The sequence below is a fragment of the Pezoporus flaviventris genome, unplaced genomic scaffold (genome assembly GCF_033815535.1).
Source record: "Pezoporus flaviventris isolate CSIRO_AGI_PZ_B2104156 unplaced genomic scaffold, CSIRO_AGI_Pfla_v1 ptg000025l, whole genome shotgun sequence".
In the NCBI taxonomy this organism is placed as follows: domain Eukaryota; kingdom Metazoa; phylum Chordata; class Aves; order Psittaciformes; family Psittacidae; genus Pezoporus; species Pezoporus flaviventris.
The window spans coordinates 10,387,779-10,407,558 of record NW_026892573.1 but is presented as its reverse complement, the minus strand read 5'-3'; the positions used below and the strand labels follow the sequence as shown (position 1 = coordinate 10,407,558).

At 42.1% G+C, this 19,780-nt stretch overlaps 1 protein-coding gene across 2 annotated transcripts in view; it reads right to left on the bottom strand.

Moving 5' to 3' along the window:
- TRPC4 (transient receptor potential cation channel subfamily C member 4) overlaps positions 1 to 19,780 on the bottom strand; it is a 140,687-nt gene that overhangs the window by 75,867 nt on the left and 45,040 nt on the right. The window contains exons 2-3 of one of the 2 annotated variants that reach the window (XM_061457471.1): positions 16,611 to 16,690; positions 15,173 to 15,577 (exon numbers count right to left, since the gene is read on the bottom strand). In XM_061457471.1, coding sequence (XP_061313455.1) covers positions 15,173 to 15,550 — 378 coding nt within the window. In that variant the 5' untranslated portion in view covers positions 15,551 to 15,577; positions 16,611 to 16,690. The remainder of the gene's footprint in view (positions 1 to 15,172; positions 15,578 to 16,610; positions 16,691 to 19,780) is intronic. The other variant, XM_061457469.1, reaches the window with a different exon arrangement.

Here is a 19,780-nt window from a genome sequence, read left to right as displayed (position 1 = left end):
TTGTTAGACCGTAGAAGACAAGACTACCTCGATCAAAAAAAAGATTCTATTTGTTGATCTTCTTGGTCTTCTTAATTTATACAGCTGGTCTCAGAGATGATTCTGAACCTATTTTCAAGCACTGAAAGGCTGTTAAAATCTTTAGTTGATTCTATCTTTGCAGTTGTTGAGTTCTCAGGAAGTGAAAGCAGGTCGGTTTTGCAAACAGGATTCCAGGCATGGAAGCTTATGAAAATTACAGTATAGTAGCACTAACTATAGAAGGCAGAGATTTTGGACCTTTCCTTTTTTGCTTTGTATGCTGTCCCTATTCTATTGTAAGCTTGGATGAGTGCTGTAAAGTGGGGAAGAAAAGACAGTCCTGAAAATGTGACTTCTAGAGGAGAAATCTGACTTTTCCACAGACCTCATTTTTTGCATTAACCTTCTAGAGATTTTGATTTATTTTAGATTTTTCTAATGTTTGTTGCTATCTGCATTCATCTCCTTATGGTAGAAAGTACTTTCATTTCCAGCATGAGCTGAAAACATGAAGTGTGAAAAAGGCAGCAAATAATGACAGAAAAGCACTTAATGTTTCTGAATGCTTAGGGTTAGAAGGTACTTAAGGTTTAGGTAGAAGTTACTTAAAGTTTAGGTAGAAGTTTGGTTCACCAATTGTCTTTGAATTAAATTTGTATTTGTCATCATTATTATTTTTTAAACTTCCGCAAATGCTAAAATGGAGGATTAGATTCACTGCTAGTGACAATGTGACTGGTGACAGTCATGATCAATAAGAGCATCTGTCAGAAATCTATCTTTAAGGATCCCGCTAGTCAGATTTATTATTTTTTTTTTTATGTTTTCAATAGCAAATTCCAATAAAAATTTTGTACAGGTCAAGAAACTATCACGTTTCCCCATATTTTGGCATGCTTGTTTTGTCACTGCTTCAACTTTAGAATATTGTAATTTAGTATTTGTTACAAGGTGAGGGGTGCATATTGTAGAACACATTGTCTATCTCGATATTGAAATTGCTAGCAGCTTTACTGGATGGCACCAGAATACCAGCTTCTGTTATTCTATGATTCTGGAGTCTTTCTTTAATAATTGTCATAGGTTTTTCTAAACAGCCACCCACCCTACCTCCTATGCATATAAACACAGACAGTTTGGGTTTATTGCCAAGACATAATGACACTTAAAGGAAGCTTTTTTTGAACTTAAAAACAATCAGTATACCTCTAAAAAATCAAAGAACAATACTTTTGTAAATCCATATCTCCATCTCATATGCAATTAGTAATCTCCACCTTTACGGTACACCTCTCCTTAAAAGTTACACGTTGTTTTCATGTGCCCATATGGTTATATGAAGACTGAATACATGCATAGACTACTATATCTATTTCATCAGTAAACTGAAATATCCCCTACACAGCTTCCCCCATTCATCTCTGCCTATTAGTATGTTAAAACCTGTCAGAAATTTCTAGTTAATCAGATGCTACTGAGGAAAAAAAAAAAATACTCAGCTACCAACTCAGACAGCCAAGATTGCCGTCACATTCCACTTCCAGACTGTGTACTTGAAGCCCAACAAAATAGCTTTGCATTGCCTCCTCCATATATACTACCAGCTAGACTGTCATTAATCAGAACATTGCAGAAAGGCACTCAGTTCATGGAACTTGTGTGAGAGACATTTTCAAAACAAAAATGATACTTTCAACAGATGAAGAGCATTACACAAGTGATTGTGACTGATATTTTCCAAAGTTATTGGAGAGAGTTTTAGATAAGAAAAACTACAAGGCATCATGCAGTGCTCATAAAATCTTTCCCTTTCTTTCTGATCTGGCTTCACCAATATAAATTCCAGTTTGGTAACTAGGTGAAAATCTGAAAAACATCTTAAAACAAAAGGTTCAACATCTTTGTAGTGTAACTCCATTGCAGGTATGCAGGGTCTACAACCTGTATATGTTCCCTGGTCTCCTCCATGATGACCCACACTGTTACCAGGAGGAGGTACAACCATGACACAGCAAATTTCCCATGTACACTACTGGGTTGTGGGCCAATGCAGGGCTGGGAAAATGGTGTCATCCCATGAAGCGTGGAAGGACAATAATCGATGAAGCTGACTAAATGCTCTGCTCCATAAGAGAAGCCTGACTGAGACTGAAGTTGGGCTATGAGCACAGCTCCAAAGAGCACTGGCTTCATCTCAGGACCCTGAGAGTCCTCAAAGGGCATTTGCAAGAAGTCCAAAGATACTAAGAGACATGAAAGGAACAGAGTGGCTGATGAATCCACGTGGGGAATTTTGTAGGAGATAGGAGCTCTGTCAGACTTGATAGAGCTCTATCAGTAGAGCAGAATCTATGCTGCCAGGATTTCAGGAATGGAAAATGACTCTTTAGGCTCTGTGCCACTTCCATGCCATCTCCTGACTTTTCACCTTCAGACTTTTTATCTATTTCTGGGAATGCTGCCAGACTGAAGACACTTTGCCTGCAAAGCTCTCTAGCTTTGCTGTCTGTATCCCTTCCACAGATAGCTTAGGTGTGTACCTGAACATCCACATAGAGGCCTGCCTATAAACTATACTGTGCAACATCCTTAACACATCTCATACAGGCCAATTCCCTCCTCCTGGGTGTTCTCTTACACCCTTTTCATTCTTCCCAAAACTACATGGCAAATAATCAAATGTTGAGACACATTTTGGTATAACATCAATCATTGTTTATTCTGATGATAACTGCATCGGTAGATTCAAGTGAAAGACAACTTGTATTGTCAACACCGCCTCCTCTACCTTCCCACACTCCAAATAATTATCAATCAGCTCAATGAATCAAGATTTATAAAATATAAGTTCAGCCTGTGACAGCAAAATAACGCCCCTGCTCTCTCCACCTCCAAAAAAGTCCCAAGATAGCAAGCTTTCCTAGTGATCCGCCAGGATAACTCTCCTGTCCAAGGATCTCAGTGGCTGCTAACACACTGAGCAGCAAATAAATGCCAGAGCAAGCTCTGAGGTATTGGTCTGCCTATCATCCAGGTCAGGGAACTGAAGAGACCTCTCTGTAGCTTTCTGCTAGCTCTTTCAACACCCAGATGTGGGATGATGACTGGTGCCTCTCTGGGTGAAGATGCTGCCACCACACACCCTTAGGCTTTAGAACTCCAAAATGTCCTGGATCCTCTTGCTCACGCAGGGTTAAAATGTCCGCGGCAAGCACTGCACATGTGGCATACAGCAGCATTAGGATATGTTTGGCTGGGTTTCATTTCTGGATTCACATCTGGTTTGCAAACTACCAGACTCCATTTCTTTAAACATAAAAACATATAATCAGAGCTTGATGCCCTTACTCCCTACACAAAAAATTCATCTCTCAATTTCAGTCCTTTCCCCCAGAGATAAAGACTAGAACATACCACACCTTTTACTCAGATGCTCAGGAATATCTGAGCTGTAAAGCCTACCATGATCAGAGAGACTACTAGAGGCCCTTAAATCATAGAATCATATCTCAAATTCAAAGGGACCCATAAGGGTATTCAAGTCCATCTCTCTGCTCCTTGCAGGACTACTTAGAAGTAAATTGTATGATTAACAGCATTGTCCAGATGCTCTTTGAACTCTGACAGTTTTGCTGCTATGACCACTTCCCTGGTGAGCCTGAAATTCTCCTGATGCAGCTTCATTTCATTTTCTCATGTCCCATTGCTGGTCAGCAGAGAGAGAGCAGACCAGCACCTCCTCCTCTGCTGCCCCTTTTGAGGAACCTGTAGACTGTTGATGAAGAAGGGTTGCTCACAGTCTGTCTGTAGAGAAAATTGCAAATATCCTTATAATCTTCCTGAGGAAGTCCTAGAACCTGGCAGTGAAATCAGAAACTTGAATCCACAGCTCTGACGGCAACACAGACCTAACCCGGTTTGCAGAAAGCATAGGAACTATGGGAAGAATTGGGATGGTGGAAGAGGATTTTCAAAGTGAGTATATCTTACTTTGGGTTAGGTGAGCATTTCCAGGTTCACTGTAACCAGGTGGCATTAACAATCCCTGCTATGATCACCCCAGTCTTAATTAACTTTTAGCCTTAAAAAGGCATGAAGGTGTTGAGATGCTAATTCAGGTATTCATATCTCCTACCACTTCCTAATCGCATGTCAGACTTTTATACCCTGTCTCTGGTACCCATTTGCAGTATGCTTTCACCAAGGAATATGCTGTGGTTTTTACTCCTTCAGAAATACCCCTCTGTACATGTTAAGTTTTGGAAGTTTGTGCTTTGTTCTATTTTTTTTTTTTTCCCCTCAGTATTTAGACAACATACATAGCGAACATACCCATTCTTGGGCCTTTGAGACACTGCAGGAAAATCCATGAAAACCAATGAAAAAAACCTGTCTATGCCATGGGCTCACATTTTTAGAGGCAAACACATTGAAGAAGCTGAGGCCTGGCTTCCTGGTTTGACTTTGACTGGCATGACTGAGTATGCAGGGGCGAGCAAGGAGCAGAAACAGAGGTTGGAAGTATGAGATGGAGAAATTCAATATGTATAACATAGCACAGTAAGTAGAAGACAGGTATTTTACGTAAAGTATTTTATCATGTGACTTCACTTATTGTACCAGGAGTTCAAAAAGGCTATGAAAGTTGCAGGAGTCTCTTTTTAGCTTTCTACTTCCAGCACTATGACAACAACTTTTCTCAGCACATGGTGTGAGAGCACAGCACACAAAAGGAGTGAGGAGTAAAAGCTGATCCCAAAGACCTTTTGTGTTCCCTTCAGGAAATGCACATTTCACAGCCTTCTTGCAGAGATGGAGTTAACTGAAGCAGTTCTTATAAAGGTTTTCTAAGCCAGGGCATCAGAAATTATGCACTGACTTCCTCATTGTCTGTTCCGCTAATGCTGAACAAAAAAGAGGTGAGAAAAATGCAGGTATCCTACACCTAGCTGGTACATGCTGGAAATGCAGAGGTGATGTACAAGGAACTGACGCACTACTGCCATGAAGATCTTCCTCTTAATAAAGAAACCGGTCTGACAGTGGATTGGAGACAGGAATAGAAGTCTCACTGAGGACACCAGCACCTCTGGGGAAGACACTGTAAGGGTGACATTTGATCTGTGCATCCAAAGCAGCCACAGACTAAGTTATCTGCTATACACGAGATTTACCTCCCAAACTGCTCTGCTGGCTACTAACTTTTTGGTTCCAAACTGACTGCAAGAAAACTGTAGGGGCTGTAGTCTGCAAGCTTTCACCTTCTTCACAGTATCACAGTATCACAGTATGCTAGAGATTGGAAGGGACCTCGAAAGATCATCTAGTCCAATCCCCCTGCCGGAGCAGGAACACCTAGATAATGTTACACAGGAATGTGTCCAGGCGGGTTTTGAATGTCTCCAGGGAAGCAGACTCCACAACCTCCCTGGGCAGCCTGTTCCAGTGTTCTGTCACCCTCACTGAGAAGAAGTTTCTTCTCAAGTTTAAGTGGAACCTCTTGTGTTCCAGTTTGTACCCATTACCCCTTGTCCTATCATTGTTTGCCACTGAGTAGAGACTGGCTCCATCCTTGTGACACTCCCCCTTTAGATATTTATATACACTAGTAAGGTCACCCCTCAGTCTCCTCTTCTCCAAACTATAGAGACCCAGCTCCCTCAGTCTTTCCTCATAAGGGAGATGCTGCACTCCCTTAATCATCTTCGTTGCCCTGCGCTGGACTCTCTTCAGCAGCTCCCTGTCCTTCTTGAACTGAGGGGCCCAGAACTGGACACAATATTCCAGATGCAGTCTCACCAGGGCAGAGTAGAGGGAAAGGAGAACCTCTCTCGACCTACTAACCACCCCCCTTCTAATACACCCCAGGATGCCATTCGCCTTCTTAGCCACAAGGGCACAGTGTTGGCTCATGGTCATCCTGTCGTCCACTAGGACCCCCAGGTCCCTCTCCCCTACACTGCTCTCTAACAGGTCGTTCCCCAACCTATACTGGAACCTGGGGTTGTTCCTGCCCAGATGCAGGACTCTACACTTTCCCTTGTTATATTTCATCAAGTTATTCCCTGCCCAACTCTCCAGCCTGTCCAGGTCTCGCTGGATGGCAGCACAGCCTTCTGGTGTGTCAGCCACTCCTCCCAGCTTAGTGTCATCAGTAAACTTGCTGATAGTACACTCAATTCCCTCATCTAAATCGTTGATGAATATATTAAATAATACTGGTCCCAGTACTGACCCTTGAGGCACTCCACTAGTTACAGGCCTCCAACTAGACTCAGCCCCATAGACTACAACTCTCTTCTTACCATGACCCTTCCTCTGTGCCCAGCAGTGTTTTCACATTAACAGACTCCCATACCACAGAAGGAGAGCAAACCAGGGACATAACACTATCATCACTTCCCTCCCTGTCCTATAGTTCTCCCTCCTCTAGCAATTCCCTTATGTTTGCAAATGCCATTCTGGCCTTAGCATGTGTCCTGGGTTCAGCAGTAGCAGTCATGTTTTTCCTTTGTGGTAGCTGGATAGTGTTGAACAAGGCCCTGTAAGCATAGGCCAAGCCCCAGCACGTTGCCATGATTTGTCCATCTCTGGTATGGCCAGAATGACCACACACTTCATTTAAGTGTTTTACTAATTCTTCTGGATTTTGCAGTTGTTCGGTAGTGAAATTCCAAAGTACTGGAGGGGCCCACTGACCTAGATACTTGCCCATACTATCCCACCCACCCTGCCACTCATGGCTGTCCAGCCTCAGGGAAAATCTCTTGGTCCTCCTACATTGTCGTTTGACCCCAGACAAGACCCAAACCTGACTCTGCTTAACTCTTGAAATCAGTCGTGGGCAAAACACACTCTGTATGCGTGTTAGCATGGTGATTCCCATCACCATCAGCAAACAAGTCTCAACAGCATTAAAATGCCATTCAAAAAATTCAAAACTCTCAAATGTAAATGGTCTGGGGGATGACTGGGAGGGTAAAAGGATGTCTCCTTCACAGGTTGAGCACCTGAGAAGGAGAAAAAAGATGTGTAATTGCTAAGCACCTCCATCATATACCTCCCAAAGTATAAAGGTGGTGACCACACTGGGAACATAAGCCAGATCAGTTTCATGATCAATGATTCTATTGTATTACAAGTCATTACCATAAAGTACAATGGGACAAAAACCTTAGCAACCTTGAGAGCCAATAAATCAGCATTGTGACGAGTGACTATTAATCCAGTCAGATCTGTTCTTATCTCAACCCCTCGTGCCCCACGTTGGGCGCCAAAAGAACTGTCGTGGTTTAAACCCAGTCAGGTAACTTGTTCACTCACTCCCAGTGAGTGGTGCCAAGCTGACAACAATCGAGGTCCGTCCCCCCCCGATTTTGTTTCATATATAGCTCTCTCTTTCATATACTCCAATTACAGAAGAGTTTCAGGAAAAGGAATGGGATCTACATTAAACAACATACTCAGGTCTTCAGTCCAGGTTGGTTTAACTGAGCTGCAGAAACTAATTTAAACAAATGTGTCTGCAAAGCACTAGTTGCTCTTACTGAATAAGCTGATGTCAGTGTACACATACGCAAAAGGAATCTCAGGGAAGGCTAAATTCCAAGCAGAAAAGTGACGTGGCAACAGAAAACAAAGTGCAATGCTAGCACGCGCCAATTCAGTTAATGTACTTTGTTCTCACTCCTCTGAGAAGCAAATGGAAAAAAATCATTTGACTTTCTGCTTGAGTTTGTAAATGGCAAGAGGTGAGAAGAAACGATCCAGAAGTAGCTGCTGGGTTTCAATCTCAGCTCTGACAACAATTCATTTTATTTACCCTGAATGGATTGACACCTGTAAAATGGGAGCACGACTTCCCCATGTCACTAGAGAGAGATTAGTTGGGCAATAATGTAGCAGGATAACTGAAATTCAAACATCAACAACAGGCAGCCAGGAGGCTGCAAAACTGAGAATAAATGCAAATTATTGTTCCACATAGGATCTCATTCTTGCTGAGGCAAAAGCATCCAGCACCTTCAAAAGGAAAAGAATGTCGGTGGATCTGAGGGCAAAGCAACAGTCGCTACTCAAACTTTGGCTGCAATGAACAGCACAGCTACCCCAGTGGCAAGTACAGCAGCTGCTCAAACTTCAACTGCAACAGACAGCGTGGTTACCCCAGCTCCAAGCACAGCAGCTGCACCACCCTCAGCAACAAGTACAGTTGCTACTCAAACCACAGTGATAATCACTGCAGCCAAACCAGAGGACCAATCCGTACCAATATTGGTTGCCCCTGTACGCAAGAGAACGAGCAAAAAGGAGGCAAGAAGGGTGAAGCGAGATGAAGAACCAATGAATTCACCACCCGGTCCAGAATCTGATCAGGAGTCATCATCACATGACGAAGAAGAAGAAGAAGAGGTAACTTCTTGACCTCGGCCCTCAACCGAGCTGCGGAATATGCGAAAAGATTTTACCTGTCAACCAGGGGAGCACATCATCACCTGGTTACTCCGATGCTGGGACAATGGGGTCGATGGTCACAAACTAGAAGGTACAGAAGCCAAGCAGCTGGGATCACTTGCTAGAGAAGGGGGAATTGACAAAGCAATTGCAAGAGAGAAAAAGTCCCTCAGCCTTTGGAGGCGGCTCTTGGCAGCTGTGAAAGAAAGGTTTCCGTACAAGGACGATGTTACAAGTCGTTCGGCCAAGTGGACTACTATAGACAAAGGCATTCAGTCTCTGAGGGAATCAGCCATCGTAGAGATGATCTATCACATCAAGCTGAATAACGGGGATTCACCTATAGATCCAGATGAAGTTGAATGTACATGACCCATGTGGCGAAAACTTACACGGAATGCACTGTCATCATATGCCCATTCACTGGCAACAGTAACCTGGAATGACATAGTACCACTAACAGTGGATGAAATGGTTCATAAACTCTGAGAATTCGAAGACAATCTCACCCCTTCCATCATCTCAGCTGTGAAAAAACTGGCCCAGGACCTCAAACAATTGAGGGGCGATCTATCTGATTTATCCAGCTCCTGATAATTTATCCAGATCCTGACGATCTATCTGATTTATCCAGCGTCTCAGCTATTAACAAAAGGCATCCTATTGTTCAAGAGAGGAGATACAGGAGGTATACTCCACGGGGTACCCTATGGTTTTACCTGCTGGATCACAGAGAAGACATGACAAAGTGGGATGGAAAACCTACTTCAGCTTTGGAGGAATGGGTGAGTGAACTGAAGAGGGGAGCAAGGGCCAAGACTGATTGTCCCATGAGATCTACGGCTTCAGTCTCTGGTGAGCAGTTTCCCAGATGGAATGGAAGAGCTAACTTTACTCCAGCTCCTGTGATAACGAAGAATAATCCCTTTCACCACAACTTAAGTGTCCAACGCTGTGACGACCATTAGAGGGGCCCTGCCTCCAGCCAGGTGGAGGTAGGGGACAATCGGATTTACTGGACTGTGTGGATCAGATGGCCTGGCACATCAGTCCCACAGAAGTATAAGGCTCTAGTAGATACCAGTGCACAGTGTACCCTGATGCCATCAAGCTGTCAAAGGGTGGAACCCATCTATATTTCTGGAGTAACAGGAGGATCCCAAGAGTTGACTGTGCTGGAGGCTGAAATCAGCCTGACTGGGAGGGAATGGCAAAAGCACCCTATTGTGACTGGTCCAGAGGCTCCATGCATCCTCGGCATAGACTACCTCAAGAGAGGGTACTTCAAAGACCCAAAAGGGTACCGGTGGGCTTTTGGTATTGCTGCTTTGGAGACTGAGGAAATTGAGCAGCTGTCCACCTTGCCTGGTCTCTCAGAAGATCCCTCTGCTGTGGGGTTGCTGAAAGTTGAAGAACAACAAGTGCCAATTACGACCACAACAGTGCACCGGCGGCAATATCGCACCAACCGAGACTCCCTGACTCCCATCCATCAGCTGATCCGTAGACTGGAGAGCCAGGGGGTGATCAGCAGGACCCGCTCACCCTTTAATAGCCCCATATGGCCAGTGCGAAAGTCTAATGGAGAATGGAGACTAACAGTAGACTATCGTGGCCTGAATGAAGTCACACCACCATTGAGTGCTGCCGTACCGGACATGCTAGAACTTCAGTATGAACTAGAGTCAAAGGCAGCCAAGTGGTATGCCACGATTGATATTGCCAATGCATTTTTCTCAATTCCTTTGGTAGCTGGTGCAGTGCTGTGTTTTGACTTCCAGCCTGGGAACAGTGTTGGTGAAGCCGATGTTTTCGGTTGTCGCTAAGTGATGTTTACCCTGACCAAGGACTTTGTGAGGCTCATGCTGTGCCAGGGAGGAGGGGAAGCTGTGAGGAAGCAGAGATGGGGCGCCTGACCCGGGCTAGCCAGGGAGGTATTCCATACCACAGCACGTCATGGCCGGGGTGGGGGGTAACTGGGAGTTACCTGGAAGCACACGGGCTTCCGGGTGGGGCTCTTTTTCTTGGCCGGTGGTATTGTATTCTCTTCCCTTGTTATTTTCCCTTATCATTGTTGTAGTTGATAGTAGTGGTGGTGATTTGTGTTGTACATTGGTTGCTGGACTGTTCTTGTCTCAACCCGTAGGAGTTGCACTCTTTCGATCCTCCTCCCCGTTCCTCCGGGAGCGGGGAAGGGGAGAGCCCTGGTGGGGGGGGGGGGGGGGGGGGGGGAAACGGACCTCGATTGTTGTCAGCTCAGCACCACTCACTGGGAGTGAGTGAACAAGTTACCTGACTGGGTTTAAACCACGACAGCATGGTATTTTTTTCAGACATTTGCAGAAGGCTTAGCATGGTATTTTTTTCAGACATTGCAGAAGTTCCTAGGGTGTCCATCTATAAAAATACCCACAGTATCACAATATTGACATCTAATAGTGAACAGGGAGTCATAAAAGCACTACCATGTGCTTCTGCTAGCCGGGCAATGCCTGTAAACATTGGAGTCAGGTTCCCATGCACTAAATCTAGACTGTCAGCCTATACAGTGCTACACAGATTCAAGTTTAGTAAGTGAAACTTCAGCTTCACTTATGTGCTCCGTAGCATCCTTAGAAGACAGCTACACCTCTGTTTCAGTCTTCCCAGAACATGCATGTGTATCTAGGTGGTTAACCACCCAGACAAAGATCACTGCCTGGGTTCCTCAAGCATTATAGCATGCTGTGATTTAGACAGATGTCTTCTACTCCTCTTTCTTTAGTGCTACCTACCCCCCATCCCATCTGTGGATGCTGCATGCAGTTTTGAAAGATATTGTATTTCAAATAACAGCTTTTTTTTCCCTCTTGATTTGGCATTCAACTATCCATCAGGGTAAGCAACAAGTGACTTGGCAAATAATTCAGGACATTTGGCTTTGAAGAACTGGTAATTTAAAAGTACTTGGACAAGTTTCCTCAACTCATTCACCTTAATCTGTGTTATTCACTTTTACATGTGCTGTAGCAGCTTGTACAGCTAAAAAACATGTAGAAAGTATAATGCAAGTCACAAAATAACCTTTTCCTGAGTTCTATTAATTTATAGCACAAAAACCACACTCAGAAACTGAGTAACAGAGGGAGACAAAAACAACTCAAAGCTGTTAAACATATATGTCTCATCTGAAGTCACCAGGTGGCACCAGTTGTATTCACACATTGATAACTGGCTTCAACCCACTGTAACCCACATGCTCTTGGAAATGTAAAGCACATCATGTATGGATATTAAGTAGAGACCAATAGCTGAATGGTCAGTAAACCAGAGAGTTCAGATAGAACTTTAACAACATCTGACTGTTGGCTTTTACTTGTTTGTTTGTCGGTTTTGTTTTGCTTTTTTAATTCAGTGGCATCTTCTAATTTTGAAGTTAATGGTTGGAAAACTTCAAAAAATGCAAAGAGGCACTATTTAAAGTAAATGTATTGATTCTTGATTAGAATTGACATCTTGTAGCTTCCTGTTAACACAAGAGGATATTTTTCTCTGGCTTTCTGTCACTAAGTTCTTGAATTAACTAGGAAATCCTATGCTTAAAAATTCTTTTGTTTTACAACATAATTATATTATTGTATGAGGGTGAACCTGAAATAAGCTATGTATAGCACTTAATATGTTATGCCATTAGCATATAATATTATGTACTATATACAAATTATGTAATAATATATATAATATACTAATGATGGATACCAAGAAATAGCGAAAGCTAGTTCATTTACTTGTAAATCATGAATCATATAAGGGTTTTATGCATTTGAACATTCAAAACTTTCATCACTAATGAAATATTTGTGAATCTAAAATGTTTCTTGAGCTTGGCAGCATTTAGCACATACATTTTTCTTACTCCTTATTATCTGTCTCCTCTGTAAATAACTTTTCATCAGAAGAAAAAAGAAAAAAAAAACGCAAAAGAGTGAAATCTTGAACTCGCTGAATCAATGGCAGAACTCCCACTAACATCAAGGGGTCAGGATTTTACCACACTTGACCCGCTTTATACAAAGAAGGAAAACCAAATGGGCAAAAATACCATCTTAATAAAGGCACAGAGTCCGAAAATGAATCATCATGCAAACAGTGTGGCAAATGTTTACAAATAAAAGAAAAAAAAGTCAAGTTGTAGTTTGAGATAGTTTTAAAAGGAACTTGATTCTCCAGGGAAAAGAAATTATCTTTTTAGCTAAACATTGAAAATATAAATTTTAGTATATAATTCTAAGCATCCACATTTTATATCTTCAGTCTATTGTAACAATTTTTCAGCCAGCAGGTACTTTTGATTATATTAAATACTAACAGTTGTATCTGCTTCATTGCAACATTATTGAAAAAATGTAATCTATATTTACATTCTCTTCAGCATGACTTATTCTTAAAAATGAACCAACATGATTACCTAAACATATAACAGCCATAGAATCTTAATGGTTGTTGGGGTCCCCAGTGCAAACAATGACAGATGCATGTAAGTAATCTGTCTAAAGACCATTTTTTGCAAGCACTGGTTTGCAAGTAATATTTGCATTTGCAGTGAACAAGCCTCGCCTTGTACAGACAAAAAAAGCAGATGTTTCTGTTCAAGTGATTCATGATTATTGTTCATGCTTTACAGTAACAGGAAGACCCTCAGCAGTGCAAGCGGGGAAACCAAGTCACAGAAGGATAAGCAGCACTCTTCATTCCATCCAGCAGTGGACTCTGGCACTGAAAGAAACACTTGAACTAACCTCTAGTTTGGAGCCAAGCAGTCTGTGGCTAATTTAACACTGTAGTATGCACCCAGAAAGTAAGTCTATCTTTCACCTGCTGTAGCATGAAGCTCACTGAAACCAAGTTTTACTATTTGTATTCAAGCATTTCCATTACAGTAGTTGTGGCACATACCAAAAATTAGCCTTGAAAATCTAAAGAACAGCCTGAAATGCAGGCATCTAGTGTAAGGTAGATTTGTAGACTCTCTCTCTAGCTAGTCCAAAAAGTGGTTTATGCCACCTTAAGACAAGTAATCAAGACATATGAGTTGCTCTCCAGGGATCTCCATTTTTCTCCATTGGTAAGGGGAGCCCAGGCAGTCAGATCAGAGGTGAGACACAGCTTTGGATATCTACCATCAGGTAAGATGAATTCCAGTCTGCAAATGGGAACTTCCACTATAGAAGCTACACACTAGAGGCACAGTTGGTTTAACTGGCTTGGCAAAAGACTGTGCACTGATCCTCCCAGGTCATGGCACACTGCACTGAGAAATTCCCATACATTTTATTCTCATCTGTGCTATTACCTGAGAAATAATGAAATGAGACAAACATAAAGTGAGTCTAGTTTTCTTCCCTTTCTCTGACATAAATCTGTTGTCACCATAAAGGAGTTCTGCTTTTACTGCCTAGAAGAGAAGGCAGACACACACATGTGCACAAAGACCTACTATATTTCTTTCATACCGCAACAAAAGAAAGCATAGAATTCATGTTATTTTATCAGCAAAAATTATACTCTTTACCTATTATCTGCAATTCTATCTATAGCAAGTACATTATATTGTAATTAAAGTGCATTGTATGCATTATCTGTGAAAGGGCTGTAATCATTTCAACACACCATTCATTGAAATACATTAATACAGTATCTATAAGACATGAAAAATGAAATAAAGTATAATACATTATATCTATTTTTAATGTTTTTCTTACTGAAAGAATCCTAGGAGTATCAGAGTTTATGGGCTATGTTATCCTGTCTCCATTATGTTCTTAAAGTGAGAAGGATATGCAAGAGTCTAGCTACCTCCCAGAGATGTTTCAAGGCAAGGAGATGCAGTAATGATTTTTTCCTTTACAGGAGACAGGGAGAAAGGGAGATGAGTTTGAGCCTTTTTATCTGTACTTGATGGGATAGATACCTACTGGAGACAGGGCTGAAGTTCTGGTCAATTGAGCCACGTCTCCCAGTGTTTCCTTGCAGAGGTGGTAGATGGTGACCTCCACAAGGAGGGGCTGAAACCTTCACCAATTTAAAAGAGAGTTTCATAATTAATTCAAATGGACCACATCTTACCACCATTATTCTCTTTGGAATGATTTGTACCTCTAAATGATTTCCTACTAATATTTGCAGAAATAATGTTACCATGTCAGAGGTCTAACAAGCAAAACCTAAGCCAGGGGGCTAATGAGAAAGATAGAGAAAGACTTTTAACCAAGGCCTGTTCTGACAGGAAAAGAGGCCATAGCTTTAACTGGAAAAGGTAGGTTTAAACCAGACAAAAGGAAGACATATTTTACAGTGTGGGTGGTGAGGCACTGGAACAGGTTGCCCAGAGAGGTTATAGATGCCCCATCCCTGGCAGTGTTCAAGGCCAAGCTGGATGGGGCTTTAGGCAGCCTGGTCTAGTGCAAGGTGTCCTTGCCCATGGCAGGGGGGTTGGAACAAAATGATTTTTAATGTCTCCTCCAACCCAAGGCATTCTATGTTTCTATGTCTAAATAAAAATGAATACAATGCATAGAGCATCAAAGTCATTAATTTTCTGACTTTAAATACTTGAGTGCAAGGATGATGGTTAGTTTCATGTATGTTTTTGCTTACTGCCTCACAGTTCTATTTTCATTAGAGCAGACTACAAACCTAGAGAAAATCCTGCACATACCTGTTTTTCCCCACTGGGCTTCTTGTGGTTTAACAGTAGCTCCACAGCACCAACTACCTCCTTTCGTATGGCATGCAATAGAGCATCTCCCACATATACATTAAAACTTAAGAGCAGCTCAATGAGCTCAAGGTTCTCATTTTCAATTGCAATAAGGAGTGCAGTTCTTCCCAGGGGATCAATGCAATTAATATTGATCTTGAAATAAATTTCTGCTTCCTCCAAAGCTTTCTTTACACTGGCATAATCTCCTTTCTCCACGGCATTCAGATAGGCTTTCTCTGAATGAGACAGTTCAGATTCTGCCCGTACAATACGAAGAGGGATACGATCTCTGTAGGGAGCACTGACACTTCTTTTGTAGTAGAACTGGGCCATATTTTATGCCATTCTAATCCTTTGTCTCTGCAATATGAACAGAAAGATTAAATCAATAATATAATTTAGAATTACAACAGACAAAATTAATATTTGCAATATATATTTAAAACTCATACTAAAAAGTGATGTTAAAACAAGTAAAAATGGCCTGTATGAACAAAACTTGTAAGATCACCAGCAAAACATGGAAACCAAACCATATAACCAAGTTGTTGCAACTTACCAAGTCAAAGCATACCTGTCAGCATACCATTCAGTTGAATGAACTCCTTAAAGCAGGCAAGCAGGCAGTTATATGACACAACATAGTTTGAATCAAATGTATGGTTCCACTTCATCCTTAGCTTCTTTATGAATTTCTGCTACCTCACGTTTCCCATAGTTTAGAAGTATGTTCAAACATAGTTGATGCTGTTCAGTAGACTACGGGGCCCTACAGCTTGTAAGCTTGCTTGCAGTAGTGGTTATGTCACTTGAGATTGGTTCAGTTGCCCATCTAAGGTACCTAGCCCTCTCTGAGATGCCCTAGTTATCTTATCTGTATTCCAGCATGTCTTGGGTCTTTCAGAAGGTCTGTGAAAATTCAGTACCTCCATGCAAATGACTCTCATATACTACACAACCCAGGCATCACTCAATGCTTGTGTGTAGACAACTCAATAGAGCCCTTCTTATTTGTGTGTTTATCTTGGGCAGAACACGTTAAGAGTTGGAATAATTATTCCTAGTGCTGATGACACACCCTGACTTATCTGTAGCAGGTACAGATTACACAGCTTGGTGGCGAGCCTTCCTACTAAGATTTTGATTCGATCACATATGCTATCAGAAAAACGTTAAGACAAAATATTTTTCCAAACACTGCTTACAAACCTATAAATTTTCATTCAAAGCCTAAAAGTAAAAACTAAACCCATATGAGATAAATTGCCGAGGACTGGTAGATAATAATAATGGCTTTGATTCAAAACCATTAAGTTCTAAACTAGTATTAATACTGAAACACTGCAACTGTAAAACAACTCTAAAGTCTTACATATGATAAAGCACTTAATACCTCTGATTTTACTCTGTATGTTTTGTGCAAGGACAAAAATAATTCCTTCTAATGGGATAATTTTCTCCTGGCTCTATCTTCTACCAGAAAGTAAAATAATATATATATGTATATGAAAGGAAAGAAAGAAAAGGGGGAAGAGGAGGAAGAGATAAAAATTACTTCAAAAAAAAAATAAAAAGCTACACAAAAATATTTCCTTTTGCAATTCAACAGAGCATTAGTCAAAGGTTGAACAGCGCATTAGTCAAAGAACTGTCATTTTCTCAGCTGACAATGCAAGTTGCAGTAACCCCCTGCCTTTTCCTCTTGCTATCAGGCAAATGGAAGAGACCTAGGAGACAGCGGAGGCTGGAAATGGGTTACTCCTTGTAGGAGATGGCGTATTATCTGCCAGCTTGCATCACCTTCCTTAGTACCACTTTGGAATAGATACAAGGCCTTGATATTTCAGGATCAGAAAAGTGAGCAAGATGATGATAAGAGATCATTCAGGTCAGAAGAGTTCCCACGGAAGAGTTGGAGAACACCTTGTATTACGACCAGCTGTACTAAAAAAGAAGAGTGGTGGTGACTGGTGACTCCACCCAGAGTGGAACAGAGGGCCCCATATGTTGACCTGACCAGACTCACAGGAAAGCCTGCTGCCTCCCTGGGGCCAAGGTAAGGGATTTCACCAGAAAACTCCTCCAGTACATCTCTGCAATTATTATCCTTTATTAGTCTCCCAGGTGGAAATGAGGAGATGTCTTCAAGAAGCCTGAGAGGACTCAAGAAGGACTTCAGGGCCTTGGGGTGACCGGTTCAGAGTTCAGGAACCCAAGTAGTGTTCTTGTCCCTCCTGCCAGTCACAATCCGTGACAGTGGCAACGGCTGCATCAGAAAAATCTCATTCATTAGTTAATTCCTGGCTCCGTGACTGGTGTCAGTGCCAGAATCTGGAGGTTTCTGACAGTGGGTCAGCCACCACGGCACCAGGCCTGCTAGTGGCAGAGGGGGTATGCCTGTCCCAAAGGGTAGGATTCTAGCCCAGGAATTAGCAGGGCTTATAGAGAGGGCTTTAAACTAGGTTTGAAGGGGGAAGAGACTAACACAAGGCTCGCTAGAATGAGCAGAGGGGTAGCAAGCCACCGTTGGAGTCCAGATCCAGAGGACAACTTAAAAAGAGGATTTGCTTCCTGAGGTTGGATAGCCATGGTTTGTGTTCCGTGCTGGGACCCTCACTACAAGAAAGCCATTGAGGTGCTGGAGTGGGTCCAGAGAAGGGCAACAAAGCTGGTGAAGGGTCTGGAGCACAAGTGTGATGAGAAGTGGCTGAGGGAACTGGGGTTGTTTAGTCTAGAGAAAAGGAGGCTCAGGGGGGACCTTACCACTCTCTACAACTACCTGAGAGGAGGTGGCTGGTCTCTTCTCCCCAGTAACAAGTGATAGGACAAGAGGTAACAGCCTCAAGCTGCATCAGGGGAGGCTTAGATTGGATATTAGGAAAAATTTCTTCACAGAGAGGGTGCTCAGTCATTGGAACAGGCTGCGCAGGGAAGTGGTGAAAACACCATCCCTGGAAGTGTTAAAAAAAACATGTAGATGAGGCCCTCAGTGACATGGTTTAGTGGTGTTCTTGGCAGTCCTGGGGTAATGGTTGGATTTGATGATCTTAAAGGTCTTTTCCAACCTAGTTGATTCTATGATTTTTAGTCAGAGAGGAATACTGAAGCTTTTAAGCCTGCTACCAGAGCAAAGGAGACAAAGACTGCTTTCCACTCACTGACATGAACTTGTTCTTTGAAATGACAGAGCACGAACAATGTCAGCCCAGCCTACATGCAGTAGGCAGCCAGTTTGGGGTGGGAAGGACAGAGAAAGCAGTAACACAGATAATGATCTTAATGAATGACTGCACCATCCAGCTGAACTGACCTCCCTGTCTCCTTGGCTGCTGTTATTCTCCTGGGTAAATTCAAGGAGCTCTCCAAAATAATTATCAAGAGAAAGTACTTCAGTGTTATTGGACTACACAGAAGGCCTCCTTCCAACATTTTCAACAGTAATTCTGGCCCTATGGACTGTGCATGTGATCCTGTAATGTTCATTCAGTACAGCAACATTTCTCCAGAGACATGGGGAGTGGGCTGTCCCCTGCTCAGGGAGACGGTGGGCAGTCTTTCTCCAAATAACGAAATCTTGGGACAAGAAACAGTACACAATTTCTGCCAAGATATCAAACTATGGTTGGGCAGAAAGGGTCTGATCATACAAGTTCACTTAATGAGGAAAGAGGAGGGAAGGCAATACAGCTTGGGAAATAAGAACAGGAGCAGAATTTGTGGGAATTATGCTACAAGTGGCAGTGGCTTAATCTACACTTCAGGATATGTTTATGTGCAGATCCACATGTATTTCCATGCTTCATGTGATGAAGCTCTCTGCAGAATGCATTTTGGCCAGAATAGGCAGGTTTGGGGCAGACTGCTCAAATACCATTGGTAAAGACTTGCTAATAAGAACACTGCAATGTGGATCCATTTTCAGATGCACAAGCTAAGCCACCCCAGTTGTAAGTTACAACACTTTCTAGTGTTTAGGGCCAATAGAGAGTCAGCTGTGAAGAGTTCTGTGTACAAGCATGCAAACATTTTAGTATTTGCTGCTGTCCTCAGAGCAGTATGTGTATTTTGAGGGGAGCCTTGAAAGAGGCTGAACTAAAATACAACAAAAGCTGGCAAGAAATACAGACTAGTCAGAGGTACTGTTCAGTCTTTGAAATGTATTGGCCTCTTTCCATTGAGCTCTGTAATGGTTCTGCCCTGACATTGCTTATTCAGAGACATGTGAGTCAGTGCATTTTAATATATTTTACTAAAAGCCTTCATTAAAAAGTTAAATCAGCAAAACATTACCTAACTTCAGCTACTAATAATAACACACTAATTTAAGTAAAAAAAATTATAACAATCAATCAAATAAAAATCGAATTGGTATAAAAGAAAACCAGACTCAATAGTAGAAAATGTTCCACAACTTAATTAGCTAGATAACACAAAACGTAGTTATACAAGCCTAGAAAAGATGGTTAGCCATTGGCTGTAAACACCAACCAAAGAATTTGACTGAAATCAATCAAATTTGTAATTTGCTTAGTTAAGTAGCTAACACCAAAACCTAATTATAAT